This window comes from Xiphophorus maculatus, chromosome 6, assembly GCF_002775205.1.
Source record: "Xiphophorus maculatus strain JP 163 A chromosome 6, X_maculatus-5.0-male, whole genome shotgun sequence".
NCBI classification, from domain to species: Eukaryota; Metazoa; Chordata; class Actinopteri; order Cyprinodontiformes; family Poeciliidae; genus Xiphophorus; species Xiphophorus maculatus.
This window is the reverse complement of record NC_036448.1, coordinates 10,869,461-10,891,459: the sequence shown is the minus strand read 5'-3', so window position 1 is coordinate 10,891,459 and position 21,999 is coordinate 10,869,461. Positions and strand designations below refer to the sequence as shown.

Below are 21,999 nucleotides of genomic sequence, written 5' to 3'. Positions count from 1 at the left end.
TTTTTCCATATCGAAAAAGATTTGTTAGTGAAATTTTTTTAAGTAAAAGTTTTAATGTTTTGTCAATATTGTATCCATTATCCATTCATCCATGATTACTTTTTACCCAACTTTGACCTTTGAATTGTCCAGACTCAAAAAAAAAAAACAAATACATTTCCCCTTATTTCTAGCTACAGAGTCATATCCAGAAATACTAAGTGAGTCAGAAAATTATTACTTGGTAGGAAATGGGTGAATAAGCCGCTAGAGCTAAAAGCTAGATTTCACAAGACTCATTTTAAAATTGTGCAAAAATATCTGCTCAAACACACAAAAAAACGTGTATTTTTATTATATGCTTTGAAAACCACATATTGTTTTTCTTCTACTTTTGCTATCTGCTACTTTAGAGTAGTCTGTCATACGATTCCTGTAAGATATATTGAAGTTTGAAGTATGAATGCTTTAGCAAGGCCTAGCATTTGCATGCCATGAAGCATTATGTCCACTAGACGGCGGCACAACAAAAACAGTTAACCGGAAACGTGTTGTTCGGTATTTCCTGTTAGGATGTCTTAGGTTTGTAGTTCTTGTTTTGGTGACCTGTCAGCGTTGTAGTACAAGCTGTCACTGCTAATACACTATCCATCTTCTTGGCGGTAGCTTAGTTGTCGCCACCGACGCAGCTGGAACCGGTTCTTTGGTCGCTCATGGAGTTTTATTCATGCTAATGATGTCAGATGGGCACCTAGCTAACGGTTTAAGCTAACTAACTTAGCCACACAACTTGACAGCTAGTTTTCGACGGCGGCTAGCGGCGTTAGCTAAGACCACTGGCAGGACGAGGTGTTGGAATCCGCCCACCCTTTTAAATCAGGGTTCCGGGACAAAGGAGTGCACGGTAAGTTGGAAAGAACTTGAGACAGTTGTTAAATCTTAAGCCAATATCGCAGGTCGAGTGTTTGGTGTTTTAAATTAAAAGAAGCTTTAATGTAAACAACCAACAGGTCGGGGTTTTAACGGCTGAGCTACTCAATCAGTGCCACCAGAATAACCACTCCGTCACTTTCAGACCGAGGGGAGAGTTCACCTTTTTGCAATCATATATTAATTTTTAAAACCGCAAAAATGTGTCAGTGATATTTCACTCCTATCGAGAAAAATGTTGGGAAATGCAGCTGAAGCCCTCAGACTGGAAAGGTGGCGATCAGCAAGACAGAACAGCTTACTAGAAATATTTCTGCATTAAAGAGGCAAAGACGTTTATTGTCTGTGTGATTTCCAGGGGGATAAAAGCTGACCTGAAACATTTTTTTGAGTCCTACCGTGTTTTTCCATTTTCAAGGATATTAGTAAGCTTATTGTTAATCAACAACCATCTCAGTTTGACTCAATAAAGCCTATTACATGAGGTTAACAGCCCCTTGCCCTTGTTCGCTTCTTTTTGTGGTCAGATAATACTTTGGCACCATCTCTTGTTCCTTTCTTATTATAGTAGTCGGTTTCAATGAGAATGACATCTGCTGTTCATGTAAATCTCCTGTCACTGTGGGAGCCCTGCAGGGCTTCCTGCTGCAGCTAAAAGAAAAGGGAGTAGAGAGGGGAACGCTTGCACAAGTTGCCCCAGTGTGGGATAGGGTCACCATCACCACCTGGTACGTGTACTGTTACATTATTTACCGATTGCACTTACTCACACTCTCATAACTTGTGGATTTCAGCATAACATCCAGCAACGTCCAGCAAAAAAAAGGTGATAGGTGTAAATAAGGAAGTATGGTTATTATGTAAAAGCAAGATAAAGAAAGTATGAATAGTGACCACTCCCTTCAATCGACTTGTGGCTTCAGTTTTAGTAGCGTGATGGAATGTGAGGAATGGGGCAGCGTCGCAACCCTTAACACAGGAAACCTTGCAATTATATGCATGCACTGAGTTACTTCCTTTTGCTGTATTCTGACATATAAATTGGAGGAGTGTGTGAGTGGAGATCACAGACAGATTTAAAACTCTGGTCCAGAGGTCAGCAACCTCCATGATCCCAACAGGCATTTCTGCCCTCACCTACTTAAAATAAAAAATGCCCAGGCCTGCAAAACCCTCTTGAGTTTTATATATTCCATCTAAAAGTGGTTTATGGCATTGTAAAATCAAAGAACCAGCAACAATTGTATTTTTATTTTTGCTTTTGTACAGTAGAGAAGCACAAAACTTTTACAATGAGAGGAAAACTATAATTTCTCAAGCAGGAAGCCCGAATTCGGCTCCAGATGTCACAAATCCTATGTGGCTTCTGGACGTTTTGCATACAGGCTGACAGAGTTGCTGACATTCATCTTTTAATTGAAAGACAAGTTTTACGTTCTGAAGATGGAAACAAATCCAGGCTGTAATTTGAGCGCATTCATTGAGTGAGAGGGGAAAATAACTTATAGTTTTATTAATAAACTCTTATAAGCACTGCAGTAATTAGTACCTCTAGCAACTCCTACAAACGAAATGTAGGTGATTAATTTTATTTAACCGATGCTTTACTTTTTTTTCAAATGATCGTAATTCATGGAAACTTTTCATTCAAGATTTCCGACTTCCTGTTTCCGTAAATGTATAGTTATAGCGTTATGACAGAGGCCCGTTTCTTTTTTGAAACTGGCATGTTTTATTTTATCACCAAAACAGGATGGTAGAAGGTGTGAGGAAATCTTCACAGCAAAGCAAGACTTCCTGTGTGTGTTACTGGTTTGTTTTAAGTGTCAAAAGCTAAACTGGGCGGTAAACTACAGATGCTGGAACTGTCTTTTTGATTAATAAAATACTATCAGTGTTTTTCTAAAGCAAACCCACGTCAATAAAATGTCCAGAAGAACATTTAACAATCTGTTGCCTTAAATTCAACATCACTGAGCCAAATCAGTTTTATTTTAAGTGCAGTGTAAACTGGACGTTATTTATTGTTTTTGTTTTAGTATGCATAAAAATGTCATCAGAAAATAAAAAATATCTAATGCATAAGTGCTTTGTCTAGTAATGACCATCACTTCTCAGACTTTGCAGAAAAAAATCAAATCATCCCTTGCCTCTAACATAAAAACTACAAATAGATCGCTCTGTTTTTATTTATTTTCTAAATATCACTACGAGATTTTTCTCGTTTTGTTTAATTTTGTATTTAGTCAAATAGAAGGCTAAAGAGGACGAGTCATGTTGCGTTCTCTCTACTGGGTCAAAGTTCACCAAGCACATGACAACCTCCATAACGTCACAGCTGTCCAGATTTGCAGTCAGTCCAGTCTCCTAAAATTATGCAACCGTGTCCACAGCATTGCCCCCTGACGCAGTATAAAGTTGAGGGCATGCATCTGTGCGGTGTGTTTTAAAGGATTCAGTACGCCCGAGTGTGTGAACTGTGGTGTGTTTTAGTCGTATATGTCTTTGCCTGTGACCCCAGATGGCGGCCCAGAGCTCCAACGAGATTGTGATGTCCAGGAAAAGAAAAAGAGACGGCTCCAACGGGGAGACAGAGGAGGGGGAACGATTTGGGAAAATCCCCAGATGCACCGTGGTGAGTCAGCTCTGTCCTTCAGCTTTTATTTTTTGAAATGTGTCTTACTTGTGTTTTCTGTTCGCCCAACGTCTGCTGATTTCTTTATATTCCAGCGTTGCAAATAGCATTAGGCAGCAGAGTTTCAAAATGCTGCTGATCTCTGTTAAGAAGTGCTCAGTTCACACACATTTATTACCACATCTTTATGTTTTGTAAAAGGGAAAAACACTACAAAACTAGAGCAAAAGCAACATTTTTCCTGCTTGATGTTCTTGGGGTGATGCTAGTGAATCACTTTTGGGTTAAACTAAAGGACAATGATTGTATTACAAATATTTTTTTTCCACACATTTGGATGGTTTAGGGACTGAAAAACCCTGCGCCTTTTGCTGATGAGCTCGAGCCAGCTGACAAAAAACCTTACCAGAGAGTCACCATGGAAGAGGCAAAAAGGGGGACACCACGTGAGTTTGAGATCAACTCCCTGCTTTTTGTGTTCATTCGTACCGTTCCATCTCTGGTTTTTGTAAACTTGTGTTGGGTATCTGCAGGTTTCCTCTCAGTCCTTATTGCTTTCACCTCCAATGGCTCATTTATTAATTCCTCTCTGTCTTATTTATCTCTCTCCAGTCAACAGACCCGTCCGAGTCTATGCAGATGGCATCTTTGATGTTTTCCACTCGGGTCATGCCAGAGCTCTGATGCAGGCAAAGCGCCTCTTCCCAAATTCACATCTCATTGTCGGAGGTGAGTTGAGTGTAAAAGTCTGGATTTTGGGTAAACTTAATCATGACATGGCAAGGAAAGGACAAAACGTTGCACATATACAGATTTTTTGTGCACTAAATGATCATTTAAAGTCTAAATGAAACTTAAATGACAGTAAGCTGTGCTTTTAACATATAAATGCCTTCTTCTGAGTGTGCTTACAAAATTTGAAAAATATGAAAAAAATAAATATAGCTGCAGTATGATCCATGTTTCAAGTGGATTAACAATTAAAACAATATTCTTTGGAAACAAATTTTTATCTACTCTTAGACTAACATCCAGAAGCATCTGAGGACTGATTCGTTTGTACATTTTGGAGCACAAGTTTGCAATATCTGAGTAAATAATACAGTAATAACTTAGTAAGGGAAGGGGAACACAATCTTTATAAAATTGCTGAATTGATAAGAAAAAAAAAAGTCACATCTGTCCGATGCTCATGTGTTTTTAGATTCACAGTAAAATAAAATTGGATAAAAAAGCTTCAGAAGCACCAGTTTATTTAATTGATTGCAGAATCATGATCACAAATCCAAATCTTTACCTTTTGGATATAGTGCCTTCCTCGACTGAAATAATGAAATATATTCCAATTCATGTATCTGCAATTTCTTTATAAAGCCTAAAACACCATATATACAGTATTTCTCTTTAGTTGTGTAATATAACTTCCTGCTTGATTATTTACTTTTCCCTTATGAGGATTTTGGTTTCAAACATCCTTAAACGCAGCTTTTCTTTTCCTTGCATGTAAAACGCTAACCTCCACGGCAGTTCTTTATTCATGCTTCTGAGAGAGTTCTGGGCTTACATTAGATGTATGTTTTCTGTCAAGCGTATTTGCAAAGCAAATAAAGAAGATTGTTTAGGTTCAGCTTTACATATCCAGAGCTACGCAACCCACATTCCTATCATCACAAAAGCTGAAACTGCGCAGCTAAGGAGAGTTGGCAAATCAACAATATGAAGTCCTATATAAATATTACTGAGAACAATTTAATGATAAAAATGTATTTCACTATGTCATTTCAATAGAGTACAAATATTTAGGTAGTGAAACTGTTCAGGATAAATCAACATTATGTCACCTGCTGATATAATTTGGCATTTGCACCAGATTTAATCTTAGTTGAATGTTTGAGAAAAACAGGCATTTACAATTTTGGCATTTTGTAAACAAAACATTAACTTAGATACTTAGCATACAAATAAAAAAAATAAGTATAATTGATCATAACTGTAGTCAATAGGTGGCAGTAAAGTGCTTCCAGTATGATCTTTGATATGTGTAGATGAGGCATCAACAGGTATTTAAATGCACCTGCTTGGTTGTGTGGGGAGTTTTTGCTCCACTACTCCTAAAGGGGTTAACCCAGTGATTAATGTCAACATTCCCTTGGGTTGACAGTCTGCAGTGATGAGCTCACCCACAAATACAAGGGCTTCACTGTGATGAACGAGGATGAGCGTTACGACGCCATCAGACACTGTCGCTACGTGGACGAAGTGGTGCGAAACGCTCCCTGGACGTTGACGCCAGAATTCCTTGCAAAACATCGCGTGAGTTTTTAACACAAAGACACATCTGAGTTAAACGACTGTCTGGATTCTTGTTCTTGAGCAAACTATCGATCTGAATCTGCTCTGATGAAAGATGTGTGTTGTAATGACCTGTTCAGATTGATTTCGTGGCCCACGATGACATCCCATACTCATCAGCAGGGAGTGATGACGTGTACAAGCACATTAAAGAAGCAGGTGAGTCGTAAAGGCAAAAGAAATGGATGACGTACCCCGCAAAGATTTAAGTGTTTTCTTTTGTTTGACACAATGGATGCTAGGCTTTACGTATGCGCTTCCTCTGGGTTAAATGCTTTAAATCCCCTGGAATGCACACAGTGTTCTGAGCACCTCTGATTGTTGAAGTGACAAATGTTAAATTTTGGTTACAATGTGCTGCAAAAGTTTTTATGCTAGTCTCTCGAACTTTTTCAGTAAGAACCAGTCAAACCAAAATTGAACTCCCTGTCCCACAAACCTTATATGCTGAGGAAGAGTAACACTGAACTTCGCCCTAAACAATGTGGGAACATTCTTCTCTTGGTTCATTTCTACAGGCATGTTTGCTCCCACCCAGCGGACAGAGGGCATCTCCACCTCTGACATCATCACTCGCATCGTCCGCGACTACGATGTGTACGTCAGACGCAACCTGCAGCGAGGTTACACAGCCAAAGAACTCAACGTCAGCTTCATCAACGTATGATTTTTCTGTTTCGTCACAGACATGGCCGCCTTTGTGGCTTCATCCTCTGCCGTCTCACCGTTTCCAAGAAGGTCAAGAGAAAAAAAAAATCTCTATAAATAACCAAATAATTGCTGTTCTCACACCAGGAGAAGAAGTACCACCTGCAGGAGCGCGTCGATAAGGTTAAGAGGAAGGTGCGTGACGTGGAGGAGAAGAGCAAAGAGTTCGTCCAGAAGGTGGAGGAGAAGAGCATCGACCTCATCCAGAAATGGGAGGAGAAGTCCAGGGAGTTCATTGGCAACTTCTTGCAGATGTTCGGCCCTGAGGGAGCTCTGGTGAGCACGCTGCTCGTTTGCGGTTCTAAATCATTGTGTAGTCAGCAAGGTTTGTTAAAAAATCGTCATGCTAACGGTGTGGGAATGCGTTGGTGCGATCTGAATACTCATGCTTCAAAAGTGTATTTTACGATGCCCTGTCGCTACAACAATTAATGGGGATTTGGTTGATGTCTGGTCTCCAAAATCTCAGCTAATCTTTTCCAAAAACAATTTCAGGTACAAATTTTTATAAAGGTCAGAACTGAGGAACAAATTTCCAATCTAAGCTAGGCCGTCATTTCTGATGAGGACTGAAATGGAATAAGTGGAAATGACCAGGACTGTGACACAGCATGTGACAATCATACGACGTGGTTTAGCAGACAGAAAAATCTACATTCTTCTATTTCTATAATAGGTCTCAAACCTGATTGCTATAGAACAAGAGCGTTCCACCCCAGGCACTGTTGTACAATGTTTACTCTACTTTTCCTGTTCCAAAATACCTAAATCAAAAAAAAAAAAAAAGTTTCATTACAGAACTGGATGACATCCAGATGACAGACAATTATCTGTGGAGATAATTCAGCTTTTTACAGCCGTGTTATGGAAAAAAACTGTCTTACCAAATATTTTTGCTATAGTTTCTAGTGAAAATATCTCACCACACTCGAAATGAGACAAAACTAACTTAACAGTAACTTTTCAGCAAGATGTAAGAGCTTGTTTTAAGTCAATAATTTTGTGTTTGTTGCATTGACTGTTTATTTCACTCATAACATGAGAAAGATATCTTATAAGTAAAATAAACTTCCAACCAGTCAAGTGCTTTCTCATCAATATTAAGGAATCACTGATTTAAAACAAGCTCATACAAATTGCTGAAAAAAACACTTATGCGCACCGTAACTGTTTGCAAAAAGTATTATTTGCTTTTTTTTTCTTAGTTCCTTATGAACATAATATTAAAATTAACCCAGGCTCTACCATATCCCAAAATGCAAAGTGTTTTCTTTTTCCTTTCTTTTTGAATTTAGTTCTGCGTTGTTAGTTCTGCTCTGCTTTTCCCAAGATGAGGAATGCATTTCTATCTGAATATTTATGCAGGCAAGCAGATAGAATTTCGTGTGAGAACTTGCTGCTGCTGAGCTTCATGACGCAGCAGGAAGCAGGGAGTGGCGGCCAGCAGAGCGTTGTGTCGATGGATGATAACAAACAGCCAGGGAGTTTCTGTGACAATAGAAACCTGTCTGGAGGTTTCCCTACAATGAAATGGGGAAAACTAATGTACTCTGCAAGACGCCATTGGGAAAATATTTTTAGTTTTCCTCTGATTTCATTATAGGTCACCTCCATCAGGCTACGGTGACGTACGTTGGAATTCAACAAATATTTTGCAGTGCTTTATACTTTTTTTTTTTTTCGGAGCTCCATGTTCAGTCAGTCAGTCAGACTTTATTCATAGAGCACTTTTCATGCTGCAAAGTGATTTGCAGAGGTTAAAAACATGCGGACAGAGATAAAACCACTAGACAACTGTAGGAATCAAGAGGGACAACGCAAAGGATAATAATACTAATAATAAGACAAAGAATGAGAGGAGATGAATAAATTGTAAGAGGCGTCGGTAACAAAGTTTACTTTATGACTGCCAGTGAGGAATAAAACTCCGGTGCAGAGCCGGCCCAAGGCATTTTTGAGTTAAGCAGCTGCTTAGAGCACCAAGCTGGCATAATGAAATATACTTCTTTTAAAAAATACAAACTAAATTCTATTGCGCATTTCTATATTATTTTTAGAGTTGTTAAACAAATAATAGGCTGATATCTTCCAGCTGTTGGAGAAATATAAGATATTGTTTTCTGTTCATTTAGTGCTTACCAATAGTTAAAATAATATAGCACACTTAAATACCACTCTGCATTTTAAAATCCTTATTTTTATTTATTATTTCATTTAGTACGCTACTCCTTTTAAGGTTAAAACTCATTAGCCATAACAACGTTAGTATGATGTATGCTAATTATACATCATAATATATGATGTATAATTAGTAACATAGTTATCGATAACGATAACTATGTTATCGTTATCGATGCTAACGATAACATAGACTAGCTTAGGAATGATGAAGCATCTGGTGTTGACATATTGGTATGGGGGGGGCCTCAAATGAAAATCTCCTTAGGGCCCCAAAAACGCTTGGGCCGGCCCTGCCCTGCTGACTGTACACTGAACTCCTCTGTGCCCTACAGAAGCACATGCTGAAGGAGGGGAAGGGCCGCATGCTGCAGGCCATCAGCCCGAGGCAGAGCCCCAACAGCAGCCCCAGCCGAGACGAGCGCTCTCCCTCCCCCACCTTCCGCCTCCCTTTCTTCTCCAAGACCTCCCCTCCACCCTCGCCGCCCCATCCCAGCGGAGCGCGTGGATACCTGATCAGCGAGGACGACGATGAAGACGAAGACGACGATGACGACGAGGAGGAGGAGGAGGACGACAACTGAACCCAAGTCTGATGACGTCGGCGCCGTCGGGCCTCCGTTAGCACTACCAGTAACGAGAGCTGTCAACGCTGGGTGGCCTTCAAGGAGCTCCTGGCTGCGGCTGTTTTTGTTTTGTTTTTAATCGTGTTCATCTATGATTATTATTTTTATCTTTTTTTTTTTTCTTTTAGCACTTCAGCGTCATGTTACCTTTGACAGCCAGGTTAACAGCTCCTTTTTTTTTTATTTAGCAGCCAGTTCCCATCTTCTCTGTTTCTGTGTACTGATCAGTAAATTACAACTAGACACCCCGAGTTCTTTGAAAGTTAGTTTATGAATCTGTTACTATTTTTTTCTGTTGGTAATTCGTCGCGCACTGTCACTTAGCAACATTTTCAGGCGTTAGCCTTGGTGCACTGCATCCATCTGTGACTGTGTTCCTAAAGCTTGCGTCGTGGCGCCGGGGACGTTCTGGTTACGGCTTTAGCAGTGGGTGGGGAGGGCCTTGCTGTATTTTTTTATTTTTTTAGTTTTGGTCACTTGTTGCAGCAGAAGGTTTAATTTGGATTCACAATCATGGCACGGTTTTAATGATCTGCTTGTTCGCTGCAGATTTGACCCTCATGCAAACGTTAAAATAAGGCACCTGAAACCAAGAACATCCCATTACATCAGATCTAAGCTGAATCTGAGTATAACATGTCAACCAAGCCACAGCATTGTTTTCTGAGTTTTAGCTCGTCTGTGTTGGAGCTTGGTGTGTCCATGTACATATGCATGGCATTGTTTGTAAGTCAGCATGTTTAACGTGTCTCTTAAAGGCATCTGTCTTGTTACCAGATGCTGGGTTCAGCTTACTAGTTCCTGCATATAGTAAATAAATTAGCTTTGACATTTTTACTATCTGCTGACGAGAATCGGTCTTTGGAAGACTAGTTTAAAACTGGACGCCTTTAAGTGGCGTGGATGAATGGACGGCGCATTTAAATCTTGGTGTGGAAATGTTTATTTTTGTAGTGTCTCATCCCAGTTTTTTTTTTTCTCTCTCTCTCTCTCTCTCTCTCTTTCCCCCCTTATTCTTCCCTGAGCAGAGAATCAATATAAGCAAGGTGCAACTTACATATTGTTTTGTGTCCTGTGAGATTGTCCTACAGATCTGGAGTTGTGAGAAAGCGATTTTAACTTTGATACGTTGTTACGGGACAAAGTATTAGGTTTATGAATTTCAAAATATACACATTTGTAAAACCATTAAATGGTGCACTGTACGTTTAGTCATTGGCAAAACAAAAAAAAAAAAGTGTGATCAGAGCTTCCTCGTGGGAAGACTGGCATGAGAAAATAAATAAATGTAAAACAGGACTTTGATGCAAATTGGATGGTTTCATCACTTTGAGTGAGCTGCCCTACTTCCCCAAATGATCGTTTTTCTTAGATAAGCAGTTTCCTTGAGATGTGGCTGTTGGAGGGAAAATATGTGAGTTAAGTATTTTTAAATTGGTAGTTCTCCATCTCCAGTGAAAAAGCATGTTGTCTCTGAATAAAAGTGATCTTTTTGTGATGAAGCGTTGACGGATTTTCATCTGTTGGCGTGAACCACCTCTGAAACCTCTGCTAGTCCGTGCAGACTGGGTTTTCATGTCTACAGTAAAAAAAAAAAAAAAAAATCCAGTATAGTCTGGAAAGAGAAAAAGCAAATTCTGTCTGGATTCTGGTGCTAAACAACTTAGTCTTGATTTTTCTTTTAAATCAGTAACTTCAGTTCCAGCATGTCCACATAAAGGCAAGCCAATAATAGCCGCAGTTTTAATCATGGTTTGTGTTACGTTTTGAGGTTTATTTTTGTCCTGCATCCTGGATGTACAGGAAGAGCGAAAATGTATTAAAACTTGTCCAAAAACCTTTTGACTGTCTTGATTTTAAGGATTCCACACTTAATAGTTCATGCTTGTGTAATCAGTAGGATGAAACAGAATTTTATAATTATGACATCCCATCTCAAACTGGAATGTAATTGAAAAGTTTGGGTAAGTAAAAAAAAAAAAACATTTACATGCAGCATTTTTAAAAAATGAGTCCTCATAGTAAGTTGTACAATATTAGGAGACCAATAAATCATAAACTGTTGCAGCCTACACAATCATGGAGTAAACTGCAAAACAGTGCAAAGTTGTAAGGTATATTAATGGAAAATAACCAGGATAGCTGGAGCCTTGAGGGGATTGTAAGGCAACGCCTATTCAAGAGTCTGGAGGTGTGGACTGAAGCTATTACAGATTTATCAGCACATAAAATTTGCATTTCATTTGGAAATCAAAGAGTGTGGTGAGGTACAGAATCCACTCTGCTTGACGTCCATTAGAAATGTTGAGTGATGATGTGGGGAGCCATGTTTCCTGCTGCTGTTGGTCCACACAGCACAAATTTTGACACCCAATGTTTCCCTTTTGCTGATATCAGTTCCCAGCAGGACATTTCACCTGCCAAAACTACTACCTCCCATGCTGTCATTACGTCAAGCCAGTTTGTTGGACAAACAGAATCTGAGAAGTTTAGTCAAGAGGGAAGTAAACGTTTCAAAACCAACAATGCAGACAAGCTCATAGTCGCCATAAAAGCGGAATCAGTAATTTATGTAAAAGTAACCCTGACCAAGTACATAATGTGCAGCACACAATACTTTTCAGTAATTGTTTTCTTAGATCTTCATTGGTTGTAAAAAAGCAACAAGCTTTTCATATATGTGGAATTAAACTACATAGAAGTTTCACTTTTAAACAGATTTTAAGTTTTAGCTTTTCATTTTTGTTCTTAATCAAATTTTGACCAGCTTTGTAGGAAAAGCTTCGCTCCAACAATATCAGAGAAGGGAAAACCAGGCAGCAGGTTTGGTTACATAGATTTTATTGGACAGAACGGTCACCAGGGCTACAAACAAGAAGAAGCAGACAGTGGCGAAGCAAACACCAGGGGGAGACCTCACCTTGCTGCAAACCCTGCAGACTGATCTTCGAATTGAAAATAGTGTGACAATGATCATCTTAGTGCTTATAAAATATCTGGGGGAAAATGAGTCACGATACCCTAATGAGGACGATGGTCTGACCTCAAATGACCTGACGCGTCTCTGAAAGGAACACATGCTGGCAGTATAAAACCAACTTGAACAATGTAATTTCTGGATCAGCTACCGAAACGACAAAGTCGGGAATGATTTCACCCTCTTAGGTGAGAAATGCACAGGGGTCCATCCACAAGAACACAAACCTGTCAATTTATTCAGATGGCAAACTTTACTGGAATACATGTAAATAGAAACCATCTGGACTCGTCTTATTAAGCGCCTTATCAGGGAAAAGTGACATTGAGGACCTTAACAGTAGAGAGTAGATAGAAGAATAACACTGAACAATCTGAGCACTCATTCAAACCTTCTGTCCTCTCCCCCTGAGACTCCAGCATCACACGTCTTTTTCTTTCAGACATCAGATGGTTCACAACTGTACTCATCACTACTAGATATATACGATACAACGGTTCACATTTTGCATATATCTGTGCGTTACACCATATTTACTTTTTTTTTTTTTAAACGATGTAAATTTGATCTCCAACACCTAGTTAAGAAGGGATAATGGGGGAGGAGAAGTGATTGGGGCTGAGGAAGAGAACAAAGACAAAGTAGGGAGAAGAGGGCAGAAGCAAAAATTCTTAACAGGGATAGATGAGGGGAGTGGGGAGAAGTGGTCGGTTTTGCTGCCTGCTAGGGTGGAAATTCAGCAGCGGGTTTCGTAGATGCCGGAGCGGCCGATGTACCGCACCCATTTGATTACGTCGTGGTCACTGTAGTTGAGCTTGGACTCAAACACCTTCAAGTAGCGCACCTTCAGGCCAGACGGAGCAAAAGGAACCTGCGGGGACAGGGAGACGGACGTTTGAACAAGCCAGGACGTGTGGACCACACAGGCTGCTGTAGTGGGAAGGAAACCAGACAGCTGGGGATTTGCTTCAGATACTGAAAACATCTGATCCACCTCGTCTGTCTGGTCAGCTACCGTGTATTTGTTATTCTATGGTGAGTGTGTTGAGCAGGGGTTTGTTTTGTTTTTTTCTTTTCTTTTAAACTGCAGCTGTGAAACAAAGATTGTATCTTTGAGGAGACAGAGACCCAACCCTCATCACCTCAAAGTTCATAGAGATAGGAGGCCTGGCCCATTTCTTCTTGTCGTTGGTGGGCAGCAGCTCGATCTCAGCACTGATCTGAGATTCCTTCATTCCAGCCATTCGTTTGATCCTGCAGAACACACAAAAAAACGATGCATAAAAAAAAATAAAAAAAAAAACAGGACAAATTTGATGCCATATTCACACCAAAAAGTATTGCTTCGTGGAAGAGAACAAGTCGAGGGTGTGCAGGCTCACACAAAAGAGGTTAGGTGGTTAATTATTAAGCTGCTGCGACTCACTTCCAAACGATGGCGTTCTCACTGGCCTTGTATTTGGCTTTTCCCTTCATGCAAATCACCTGGACACCACTGGTGTTGAGGGGTGTTGGGATTCGCACCTGAGAAATAAACACACAAAAATTGAAAAAGGAAAGTGAGGCATACACAGCATTTAAAATTCTAATTTAGATCTTACAACATAGATGTAACGAGATGAACCGAGAAATAAACTGGTGATTAATTGGATGATTTCTAGCCTGATCAGGCAGTTGAAACGCAAATCTTACATTAGTGCCAATAACACAATTTTTGTGCATGGATGTTTGTATTCATGCGAGACTCAATGTTACTCATTTTGAAAATCAGACAAAGCACAGGGGCATCTGAAGCTTGTTGGTTTTTGAGAGGGCAAACTTGCATTATGCCATTCTCAATATGCTGTTTATCACAATGATTTTTGGTACAGTTCATCATCCAGCAAAATTTGTTATTGTGACAGGATCGCAAAATCTCACCTCAATCTTTTGAGCCAGCAGTGAGGGTTTAAAGTTCGACTTAATGACCACTTTAACTTCCAGTTTAGTGCGGCCCACCTCCCTGACCAGAGGAATAACTCGGAATGGAAGGATGATATCTTTAGTGGTGCGATATCTGCAATGAGGCAAAAGGAAAAAAACAAAAGCCGTTATTCCAACATAATTCCTGGCTTGAGACTCTGCCGTGTTGTTTTGCATTTAGGAAATCTTGAAAGACCATTTTAAAGCTGAAACAAACATTTAACTGACCTCATGAGCTCATACTCGCCATCTGGAGGGATGAAGCTGATGCTGCGCTCCGAGTCAAACTTACTGAGACGCACACACTGGTGGAAAGTGCAGTCGTCAATGGCTATGGACTGCTTCCCACTGAGAAAAAATAATAATAATAATAAAGGTTAGAAAGAGAGTAATGAATGACAAACTTATGCGCTTCCTATGTGTCCAGCGGTTGAAGACATAACACATGAGCACGTACAGAAAAATAGCTGGTAACCACACACACACACGTTAAGGGTAATAGTACTATTCTGAAATTATAGTTTGGGTGAACGTGTACAAAAACAACAAGCAGGGATGTCAGCTACACAGATGCTTAATACAAAAAACAGAGAGAAAGGAAAAGCTTTCAATGGCAATGCAACAGACAACAGAGGATGAGATCTTAATATGGTTGAAGGTTCAGATGGAACAGGGATGAATAATGATGTTGGGGGAGAGGAATTGGTAGCACAGTACCTTCCTCCCCCTAAATCACTGAAGAACAGCACATAGAAAAGAAAGAAAGGGAAAAAAGACAGGAGAGATCCATGCAAAGGAAAGCAAAAAAGAAAAAGAAAACTGTAAAGCCTGACAGATTGTAAACAGCACTTATAACAAGCAAAACTGAAAGCTGCTTTTTGAATCTCGGTACAAAACTTCCAAAGACAGAAACAGTCAATAAAAGCACAAAAGTGATTTACATCATAACCAGTAGTAATTTAGTCAGTGTTATGTTAGGTGCTGCATCTCGTACCTCTTTCCTGCATCATCAGATGCTCCTCCCTTTCCCTGTTTGTCGATGACAATCTTGTCATTCATGCCAAACTTGCACTCGGGCATTCCGCTCAGGTAGCTCTTCATCACGACTCGGCCCGACACGTGCGCGCTCAGGACCTGACCTGAATCATGATCAGTGGCAGAAACCAGGCCAAGAGTTTTATTCCATGTTCTTTTGGAGGATTTGCTAAAAGCTTTCTCTAAATCTGTCGGAAACTAGCTTTGTTATGCTACAGGAACACTGTAGTTATGTTGGACCTACATTTTACATTTTAGTACTTCAGAAATCAATCAGGAAACTAAAACAAAGGAAGAGTCAAATACAGTAATTAGGTCTGACTAACTAAATGTTCCTAAAACCATCGTCCCTGGTCTCCATCTACAGGGCGAAGACACAAACAGACCTTGAGGTGACATGAGTAGATTGACGCTTTCCAGTACATCCAGGAAAAGCTCGTTGCGGCGATATTTGATGCCCTCACGCCGCCAGCCGATCTGCCCCGTCACCTGGCTGGTGATCTGAGACTGCTCCTCCTTTGTCTGAGAGACAGAGGGGAGAGACATCATAGCAACCAACAAAAGATCCAGCAAACAGCAACTCGAAATTTCTAAGAGACAAGTATGAAATGCAGCACTACATGGAAAGTAATGCATTTGCTTTATGAAAAAGGGTTAAATAAATTAAAGTAAGCATATTACCTGATGCTGAAGTTTCCAAAAAACCACAGTTGTGAAAAATGGCAGGAAAAAGAAAGAGAGAGATATTCAAGTAAAAACACAATTCAGTTCACTTGTTTTATCTTTTTTCTTTATGTCTATCATCTATACTAAATCAAAATGACTACAACAAGATCAGGTAACACACAAAGTATATAGACCTGGCACAATCAGATCAAGCAAGAACTAAAACTAAACATTTTCCACTAGATCAGATCTTTAAGCTGAAATTAAACTGTCAGTTCACTTTTCATTTCATTCAAATGGACAGAACTAAATTTCTTCATCCATTTATTTAATCAAAGTTGAGGCTTTTAAGTTTTAAATCAGAGAGTAAACATGTCTCGCTTACTTGTCCCTTGATGCCCTGCTGGGTGATGAAGGTCTTCAGGGCACCGGTCTCTGAGTTCTGGGGGTAACCGAAGTCCAGGATCTCTGAACAAACAAACACGAAGAGACAACTTTCAGTCAAAGATAAGCGTTGCAACAGAGGGTACCTGAAATGTGCTGTGTTGAAACAAACGAGCGCTGATAATACCATCCAGCAGCTCATAGATGAGCACAAAGTTGTTCTTGATGTTCTCCTCGCTGATCTTGCCGAAGTAGGCCGTCATCACGTCGCACATTTTGTAAAGGAACTCGAACACCATGGCGGCGTTGACGTTCTGCTTGGTGACGGCAGCCAGCCATATGTTGGAGCGCTTGACGTGGAAGAAGCTGGTGCGGGCGATGTTGGTCACCGGGGACCGAACCTGCTGCCGGGCGTGAATCACGTTCACGCGGAACGCGTCCACCGCGTTACGCCTGCAACGCAACGAACGGGAGAACGCCATTAGGCTACGGTGAAAAAAATACTATAAAATCAACTGCTTTTTTGCATCATGTGAAGTCATTTGCAAAATTGTTTTCAATTTTAGAATCATATATTCATTGTTAGACATGAAATGTATACGTCAACAGCAATTTTCGTTGACAAATGGGAAAACCTTCAACATGGTTAACATGAATCCAAAGAAAACAGCCTGCTGCAAGGAAACAGCAAGGAAGTCATGGTTGAGACAGTTTCATGGCCTGAAACACTTCTAGTCAAACTGTAAATGTGTCAACATCTAAATATATAATTTGAGAGTTTAGTATGTTCAAAATTAGGGAAAGAAATCCTGCATCACTATTGCCTTATGTGCAGGGCACAGTGTAGTTTGGATTTCTAAGTAAGAATTACTGTGAAAAAGTTTCACCAAGCTAAGCAACTTTTTACAGAGCCTTGCAGAATTAGTCACACCACTTGAAGCTTCTCGTTTTGTCACATTACAAACTTAAATGTATTTTATTAAAATTTAAAGTTGCAGACCAACACAAAGTGCCACAACTGTGAGAAGGAAAAGTTTCATGGTTTTCAAAATATCTTCCAAATAAAAATCCATGGTTCCTTTAAATTCATACACTCTAGAGTCAATAATTTGAACCCATATTTCACTGCAATTACCGCTGGAAGTATTGTGGGCTATATCTCAGCCAGACTGGTAAATTGTCAGTTCCCTCACCCCCCACATTAGATAAATCAAACTCACTCAGATTGAGTGGAGAGCACTTAGGAACATCCTACAAATTCTTAAACCACATCTAGTCTTGATAAAAGTCTTCTCAGGATGTGAGGCAGGCATCAATTTTTTCACATACAGATCAAACTGCTAAATTTTGGTTTCATCTGATTGGTGTCCCTTCTTCCACATGTCTGCCGTCACTTCTACGAGTATTTGTAGAAAACAAATGTGTTTTGGGTCCGTTTCCACAATGACTCTCTTCGCTAGTTATCCATAGAAGGCGGATTTTTAAATACAAAAACCTCCAGGACCCATTCCTGTTTCCCACTTTACAACTTTCTCCCTCACATGTCTGCTGTTAGTCAACTAATGTTCTCCAAACTTCTCACGCCATCTCAGAACAGCATTATTTAAGCTGAGGAGAAATTACATACAGCTGGACTTGGTTTAATCGGGTGACTTTTGACTGCCGTCAGTTGCGCTGGATTTTATTAGGGGCTCTAGGAGTGGATAAGTACATGTGCATGACACATTTCATGTAATTATGCAACACAAATTCTTAGTGCATCTTTTTCTTTTTACTACCCAATTATATGTAACTTTATGTTGGCCAAGCACGTACAACCTTAATACAATACAATGAAGCTTGCAGATGCAACATATAAAAGGGGAATACAAGCTCGAGCAGTGTGAATACTTCAGCAAGGCACTGCAGCTTACAATATGTAGAAATATATGTCTAAAAAGCCAAGACATTATAAAGTGAGAAGGCACCATATGAATTCACTTAGTCTCCAAATACAGTATTTAAGTTAAAAAAAAACAAAAAAAAAAAACACATTTACCCTTAGATAACAGCTCTTGACTGTACTGCTTAGTTAAAATGACACGGCAAATTTAATCTTACAAAATATGTAACTAATCTTCTTCATTTCTGAGAAGACGGGGCAGAGCAGAAAGAAAGCTGCGCTACATGAACCTTCATTTCTCATGCTCAGACTACATGCTACGGCGCTGGCTCAGCTGATCAACAATTACACTCCTCGATTTCAGTTGATTTGGAGCTTTTTTTTCAGTAAAAGGTGGTCTAATTATCACCAATGTATGAAGAGGTGACTCATGCTTACAAGAACCGTTGGGTATTTAACCGTCGCATAAATGCTCATGCAGGTCAGGGATCATGGGGGCGAGGGGTCATTGATGGGTGGCCATGAGAGGGAGGAGTCATGCTTTAAAAGCTGCAGGAACTCTTACCTATTTCTACATGGGGGGGGCCAAGATGAACAAATGGAGGAAAATGGTTAAACAATGGTTAACAGAGGATAGATAGTAGAAAAACAAAGATGAAAGAAGAGGACAGACAAAAATGTACAAGACATTTTCGTGCATCATGTAGACAGAGTGAGGAAATAACCGGCATATTGTTCATGATGCCATATTTGGACGAGAATTTCTCCACTCTTTGGTTTATGCTTTAATACACAGGACAATAGTGTGTGTATTGCTGAATAGAACACCACTTCTATGTCATTTCTAGCAGACAAGTCCTATTACCAAGTTCTTTTGCTCAACATAATATGAATTAGTATTATAGTAGTTTGAGCCATTTAGTGGCATTTTCATGCACAGACCTTTTGCCACACCTGAAGCAAACTAGTTACAAACCTCCATAAAGAAGAAATAGGTATTTTACACATTTCTAAATGACACTGTAAGCAACTTAGAACATTTAGTGACATTTAAGTCGCACTCAACACCTCTGCAGTGGATTATTTGTCACTATATTTTTTAGGGTTTCAGCACCACAACTGCTAAAAGCCAAATTAGTGGCTTTTACAGTAAAAGCTATAAATACTTACATTTTTCTACTTTAATAAAGTGAAAAATGAAAGAAGAAATGTACAAAACATATGCTTTTCAGACAAATGAATTGTCCAATCTGAAAGCAGATCAATTTTAAGGGGGAAAAATAAAATCAAAACAAACAAATAAAACCTGATATGACAGAGAGAACCGAGTTTAGAAGATTTGAATAATACCTGGAAAATGAAATGCCCAAAGAGTTGCATGCTGATGGAGAATAAAATTATTTGAGAGGTATTGTTGCATGGAGAATTTAAAGTTTTCCCCAAGTCAAGTTAGCTTGGAATTTAGTTTTCCACACAACAGCGCATAATCTTGTAATATAAGGGTGTGGTTTGACAAACATGAGTGAACCAAATCCTTACATCAGACATTCAAAAATGAAAACAAATGGTGACCATGTGGTCCTTCCCTACTACTTATATTTATTTTACATGACGCAAATCATTCATCTGTAAGAACAAGTTTAAGAGAACACTTGTAAATTTAAATTTATAGTTAAACCTTGTCATTTGGAATTACGTCGTTTTAAATGTACTCCTGGCTTAGCTTTGTTTCCTCTGCTTCCCAATGACACAACAAACATTAATTTACACAGATTCAGCGACATAATCCTCTGATCTGGGATAAACTCAAGTCACTCCACCCACATATTAGGTTCTCACTGAATTTTCCCAGAAATCTAGAAGCCTTTCCACAGGTTTGCTGCTGTGAAACATACCCTATATCATCTCGGTAAACACGGGAGATGAGGACCTCCCCCTTGTGGTTGTAGATGAACAATCCTCCAATCATTGTGGCTGCTTCTCACTCCCAGCGTGCCATTGTGAAACCAAACGCCTCCTGAGAAGAGACAGACATTAGGGAAGGAAACTGGCTAAGGGGAAAAAAAAAAGAAAAAAGGAATGATAGAGAAGTGAAAGCAGTGAAAAGTGTGAGAGCGGCCAACAGTACAGAGAAGCATTTGTCCCTCATATCCGCTTTTTCTGTCTTTCTCTCCCTCACAAGTACACATCATCCCATTGACAGCCGAATACATCCTGCAGCTGCACCACTCCATCAGTGACTTTGTTTAAACGTCCATTTGCATCCACTTGATTCCAATATTTGCCATCAAGAGTACTACCACTAAGGAAATTCCTTGGTTTCCCAAGGAAGATTAACAACAGATTAGCAGCCACCAGTTTGCAGGTAGCTGGCTTTAAATCTACTCTCTTTTTTTCACTTCCTGCAAAATGCTCCCTAATCTCATGACACCCAAACTAAAAATCAAATTTATGATTTATAACCCAAAGACATTATTTTCCATTCATAGCCTGTGCTACTGTTGTACGACTGATTTGCTTAACTTGGACCTCCAGACATAGCAATCTGTCCCACTTAAAAAAATGAATTTTCTGGCAAAGCGATGAAGGACACCCTTGAAAATGTCTAATCAGAGACTTGACTTTAAAAACAAGATGTTACTTAAACACGCCATGGAAAAGACAAACATCAGATTTCTGATAGCAGAGTGAATAATTATCCCCAAACCAAAGGGTTTTACCGACGCTATCTCGCCGAAGTCAAGATGTCTGCTCATTCAGGCCATTCCGTAACGTTTGTGATCTTCTTCATTCTTATTTGCTTCCCTTGGTTAAGTAAAATCCCAGCGTCATACAATTTATGACACCGACACCCTTTTCATCCTTTTAATGTGAGTCAACCTCAACCAAGGCCTGACCTTCAGTGAGATTTAAGTGATGGAGAACGAACCGAGAGGTAGCAAGCTAATTTAGTTAGCCATAGCTGGCTAGCTGTCGACACCGCCGAGCCAATCGGATTTTTAACGGGCTTCCGGTGAGAGAAACGGAGAAAATGACACGAGAGGTTGTCATAAATCATTAAAAGTTATGAACACGCTTTCTACTTATGTTATTGCAGAATTGACAACGTCGATAATGCATAAATTAGCCACATAACTGGTTATCTGCACATTTTTTCTACTAAATGAAAGAAATTGCCTCCTTTCCGTTATCCCCGAGCTAACCGCTACTATTAGCTGGACGTTAGCCGCTAACGTTGCTAACATTAGCATTGCTAAATTAAAACAATCGCCGGTTATCCCCTGACGATAACTAGGCCAAGTTACATATTTTCACCGAAACAACGTAACATTTGTAAACTTACCCCGATTATCCCACAAAAGCCGCCACTGCTTTACTCCCAGTTCCGCTTCGAGTGTCCAGCGTATTCCCAGCTCATTCACCCGCAAGCTTCGCCTCTTTCCCTGCCGCTCTGGGAGCTGTCAGCTGACCCGCCGTCTTTACGCACGGTCGTTCCGCTGTGACAGGAAAAGGCGCGGCTGGAGCGCTGCATAAACCGCACCCAGGCCAAGTTATGATAAGCAACTGGACGACTAATTATTCATTTTTTAGCGCTTAGATATTAGCCAATGAGCTTATAGTTATGCAGAATGGCAAAGCGTCCTGTTCTTACAAAAGGACATAACTTATTAAATATTAATGAGTT

The 21,999-nt window shown here is 39.8% G+C and overlaps 2 protein-coding genes across 3 annotated transcripts; one reads left to right on the top strand and one right to left on the bottom strand.

The window, feature by feature from the left end:
- The first annotated feature begins 548 nt into the window (after nt 1–548).
- Nucleotides 549–11,247, top strand: LOC102233739 (choline-phosphate cytidylyltransferase A). The gene is made up of 9 exons (XM_005797143.2): nt 549–883; nt 3,431–3,544; nt 3,891–3,990; nt 4,157–4,273; nt 5,706–5,857; nt 5,977–6,055; nt 6,415–6,557; nt 6,692–6,880; nt 9,118–11,247. The coding sequence occupies exons 2-9, from the start codon at nt 3,431–3,433 to the stop codon at nt 9,364–9,366; spliced, it is 1,143 nt and encodes a 380-aa protein (XP_005797200.1). The 5' UTR covers nt 549–883; the 3' UTR covers nt 9,367–11,247.
- A 985-nt stretch (nt 11,248–12,232) lies between these two features.
- On the bottom strand, nt 12,233–21,834 carry ap2m1 (adaptor related protein complex 2 mu 1 subunit). 2 transcript variants are annotated; one of them, XM_005797076.2, is made up of 13 exons: nt 21,658–21,834; nt 20,210–20,331; nt 16,620–16,885; nt 16,434–16,516; nt 16,064–16,069; nt 15,769–15,904; nt 15,342–15,486; nt 15,065–15,082; nt 14,576–14,695; nt 14,306–14,441; nt 13,812–13,909; nt 13,528–13,639; nt 12,233–13,256 (listed from the first exon to the last, which is right to left on the bottom strand). In XM_005797076.2, exons 2-13 carry the CDS (start codon nt 20,281–20,283, stop codon nt 13,122–13,124), a joined length of 1,329 nt encoding a protein of 442 aa, XP_005797133.2. In that variant the 5' UTR covers nt 20,284–20,331; nt 21,658–21,834; the 3' UTR covers nt 12,233–13,121. The 2 variants fall into 2 exon arrangements, with proteins under 2 accessions (XP_005797133.2, XP_005797134.2); XM_005797077.2 differs by lacking the exon at nt 15,065–15,082 and having other exon boundaries at nt 21,658–21,832.
- Between the last annotated feature and the right edge of the window lie 165 nt (nt 21,835–21,999).

Coding starts and splice junctions, on each gene's coding strand:
- LOC102233739 (XM_005797143.2), top strand. CDS start 3,431: ATGGCGGCCCAGAGCTCCAACGAGATTGTGATGTCCAGGAAAAGAAAA. Junction 4,274..5,705: donor TTCACATCTCATTGTCGGAG/GTGAGTTGAGTG, acceptor TTGGGTTGACAG/TCTGCAGTGATGAGCTCACC. Junction 6,558..6,691: donor TCAACGTCAGCTTCATCAAC/GTATGATTTTTC, acceptor TTCTCACACCAG/GAGAAGAAGTACCACCTGCA.
- ap2m1 (XM_005797076.2), bottom strand. CDS start 20,283: ATGATTGGAGGATTGTTCATCTACAACCACAAGGGGGAGGTCCTCATC. Junction 14,442..14,575: donor GGCGAGTATGAGCTCATGAG/GTCAGTTAAATG, acceptor GCCTCATTGCAG/ATATCGCACCACTAAAGATA. Junction 13,910..14,305: donor TGCTGGCTCAAAAGATTGAG/GTGAGATTTTGC, acceptor TTTATTTCTCAG/GTGCGAATCCCAACACCCCT.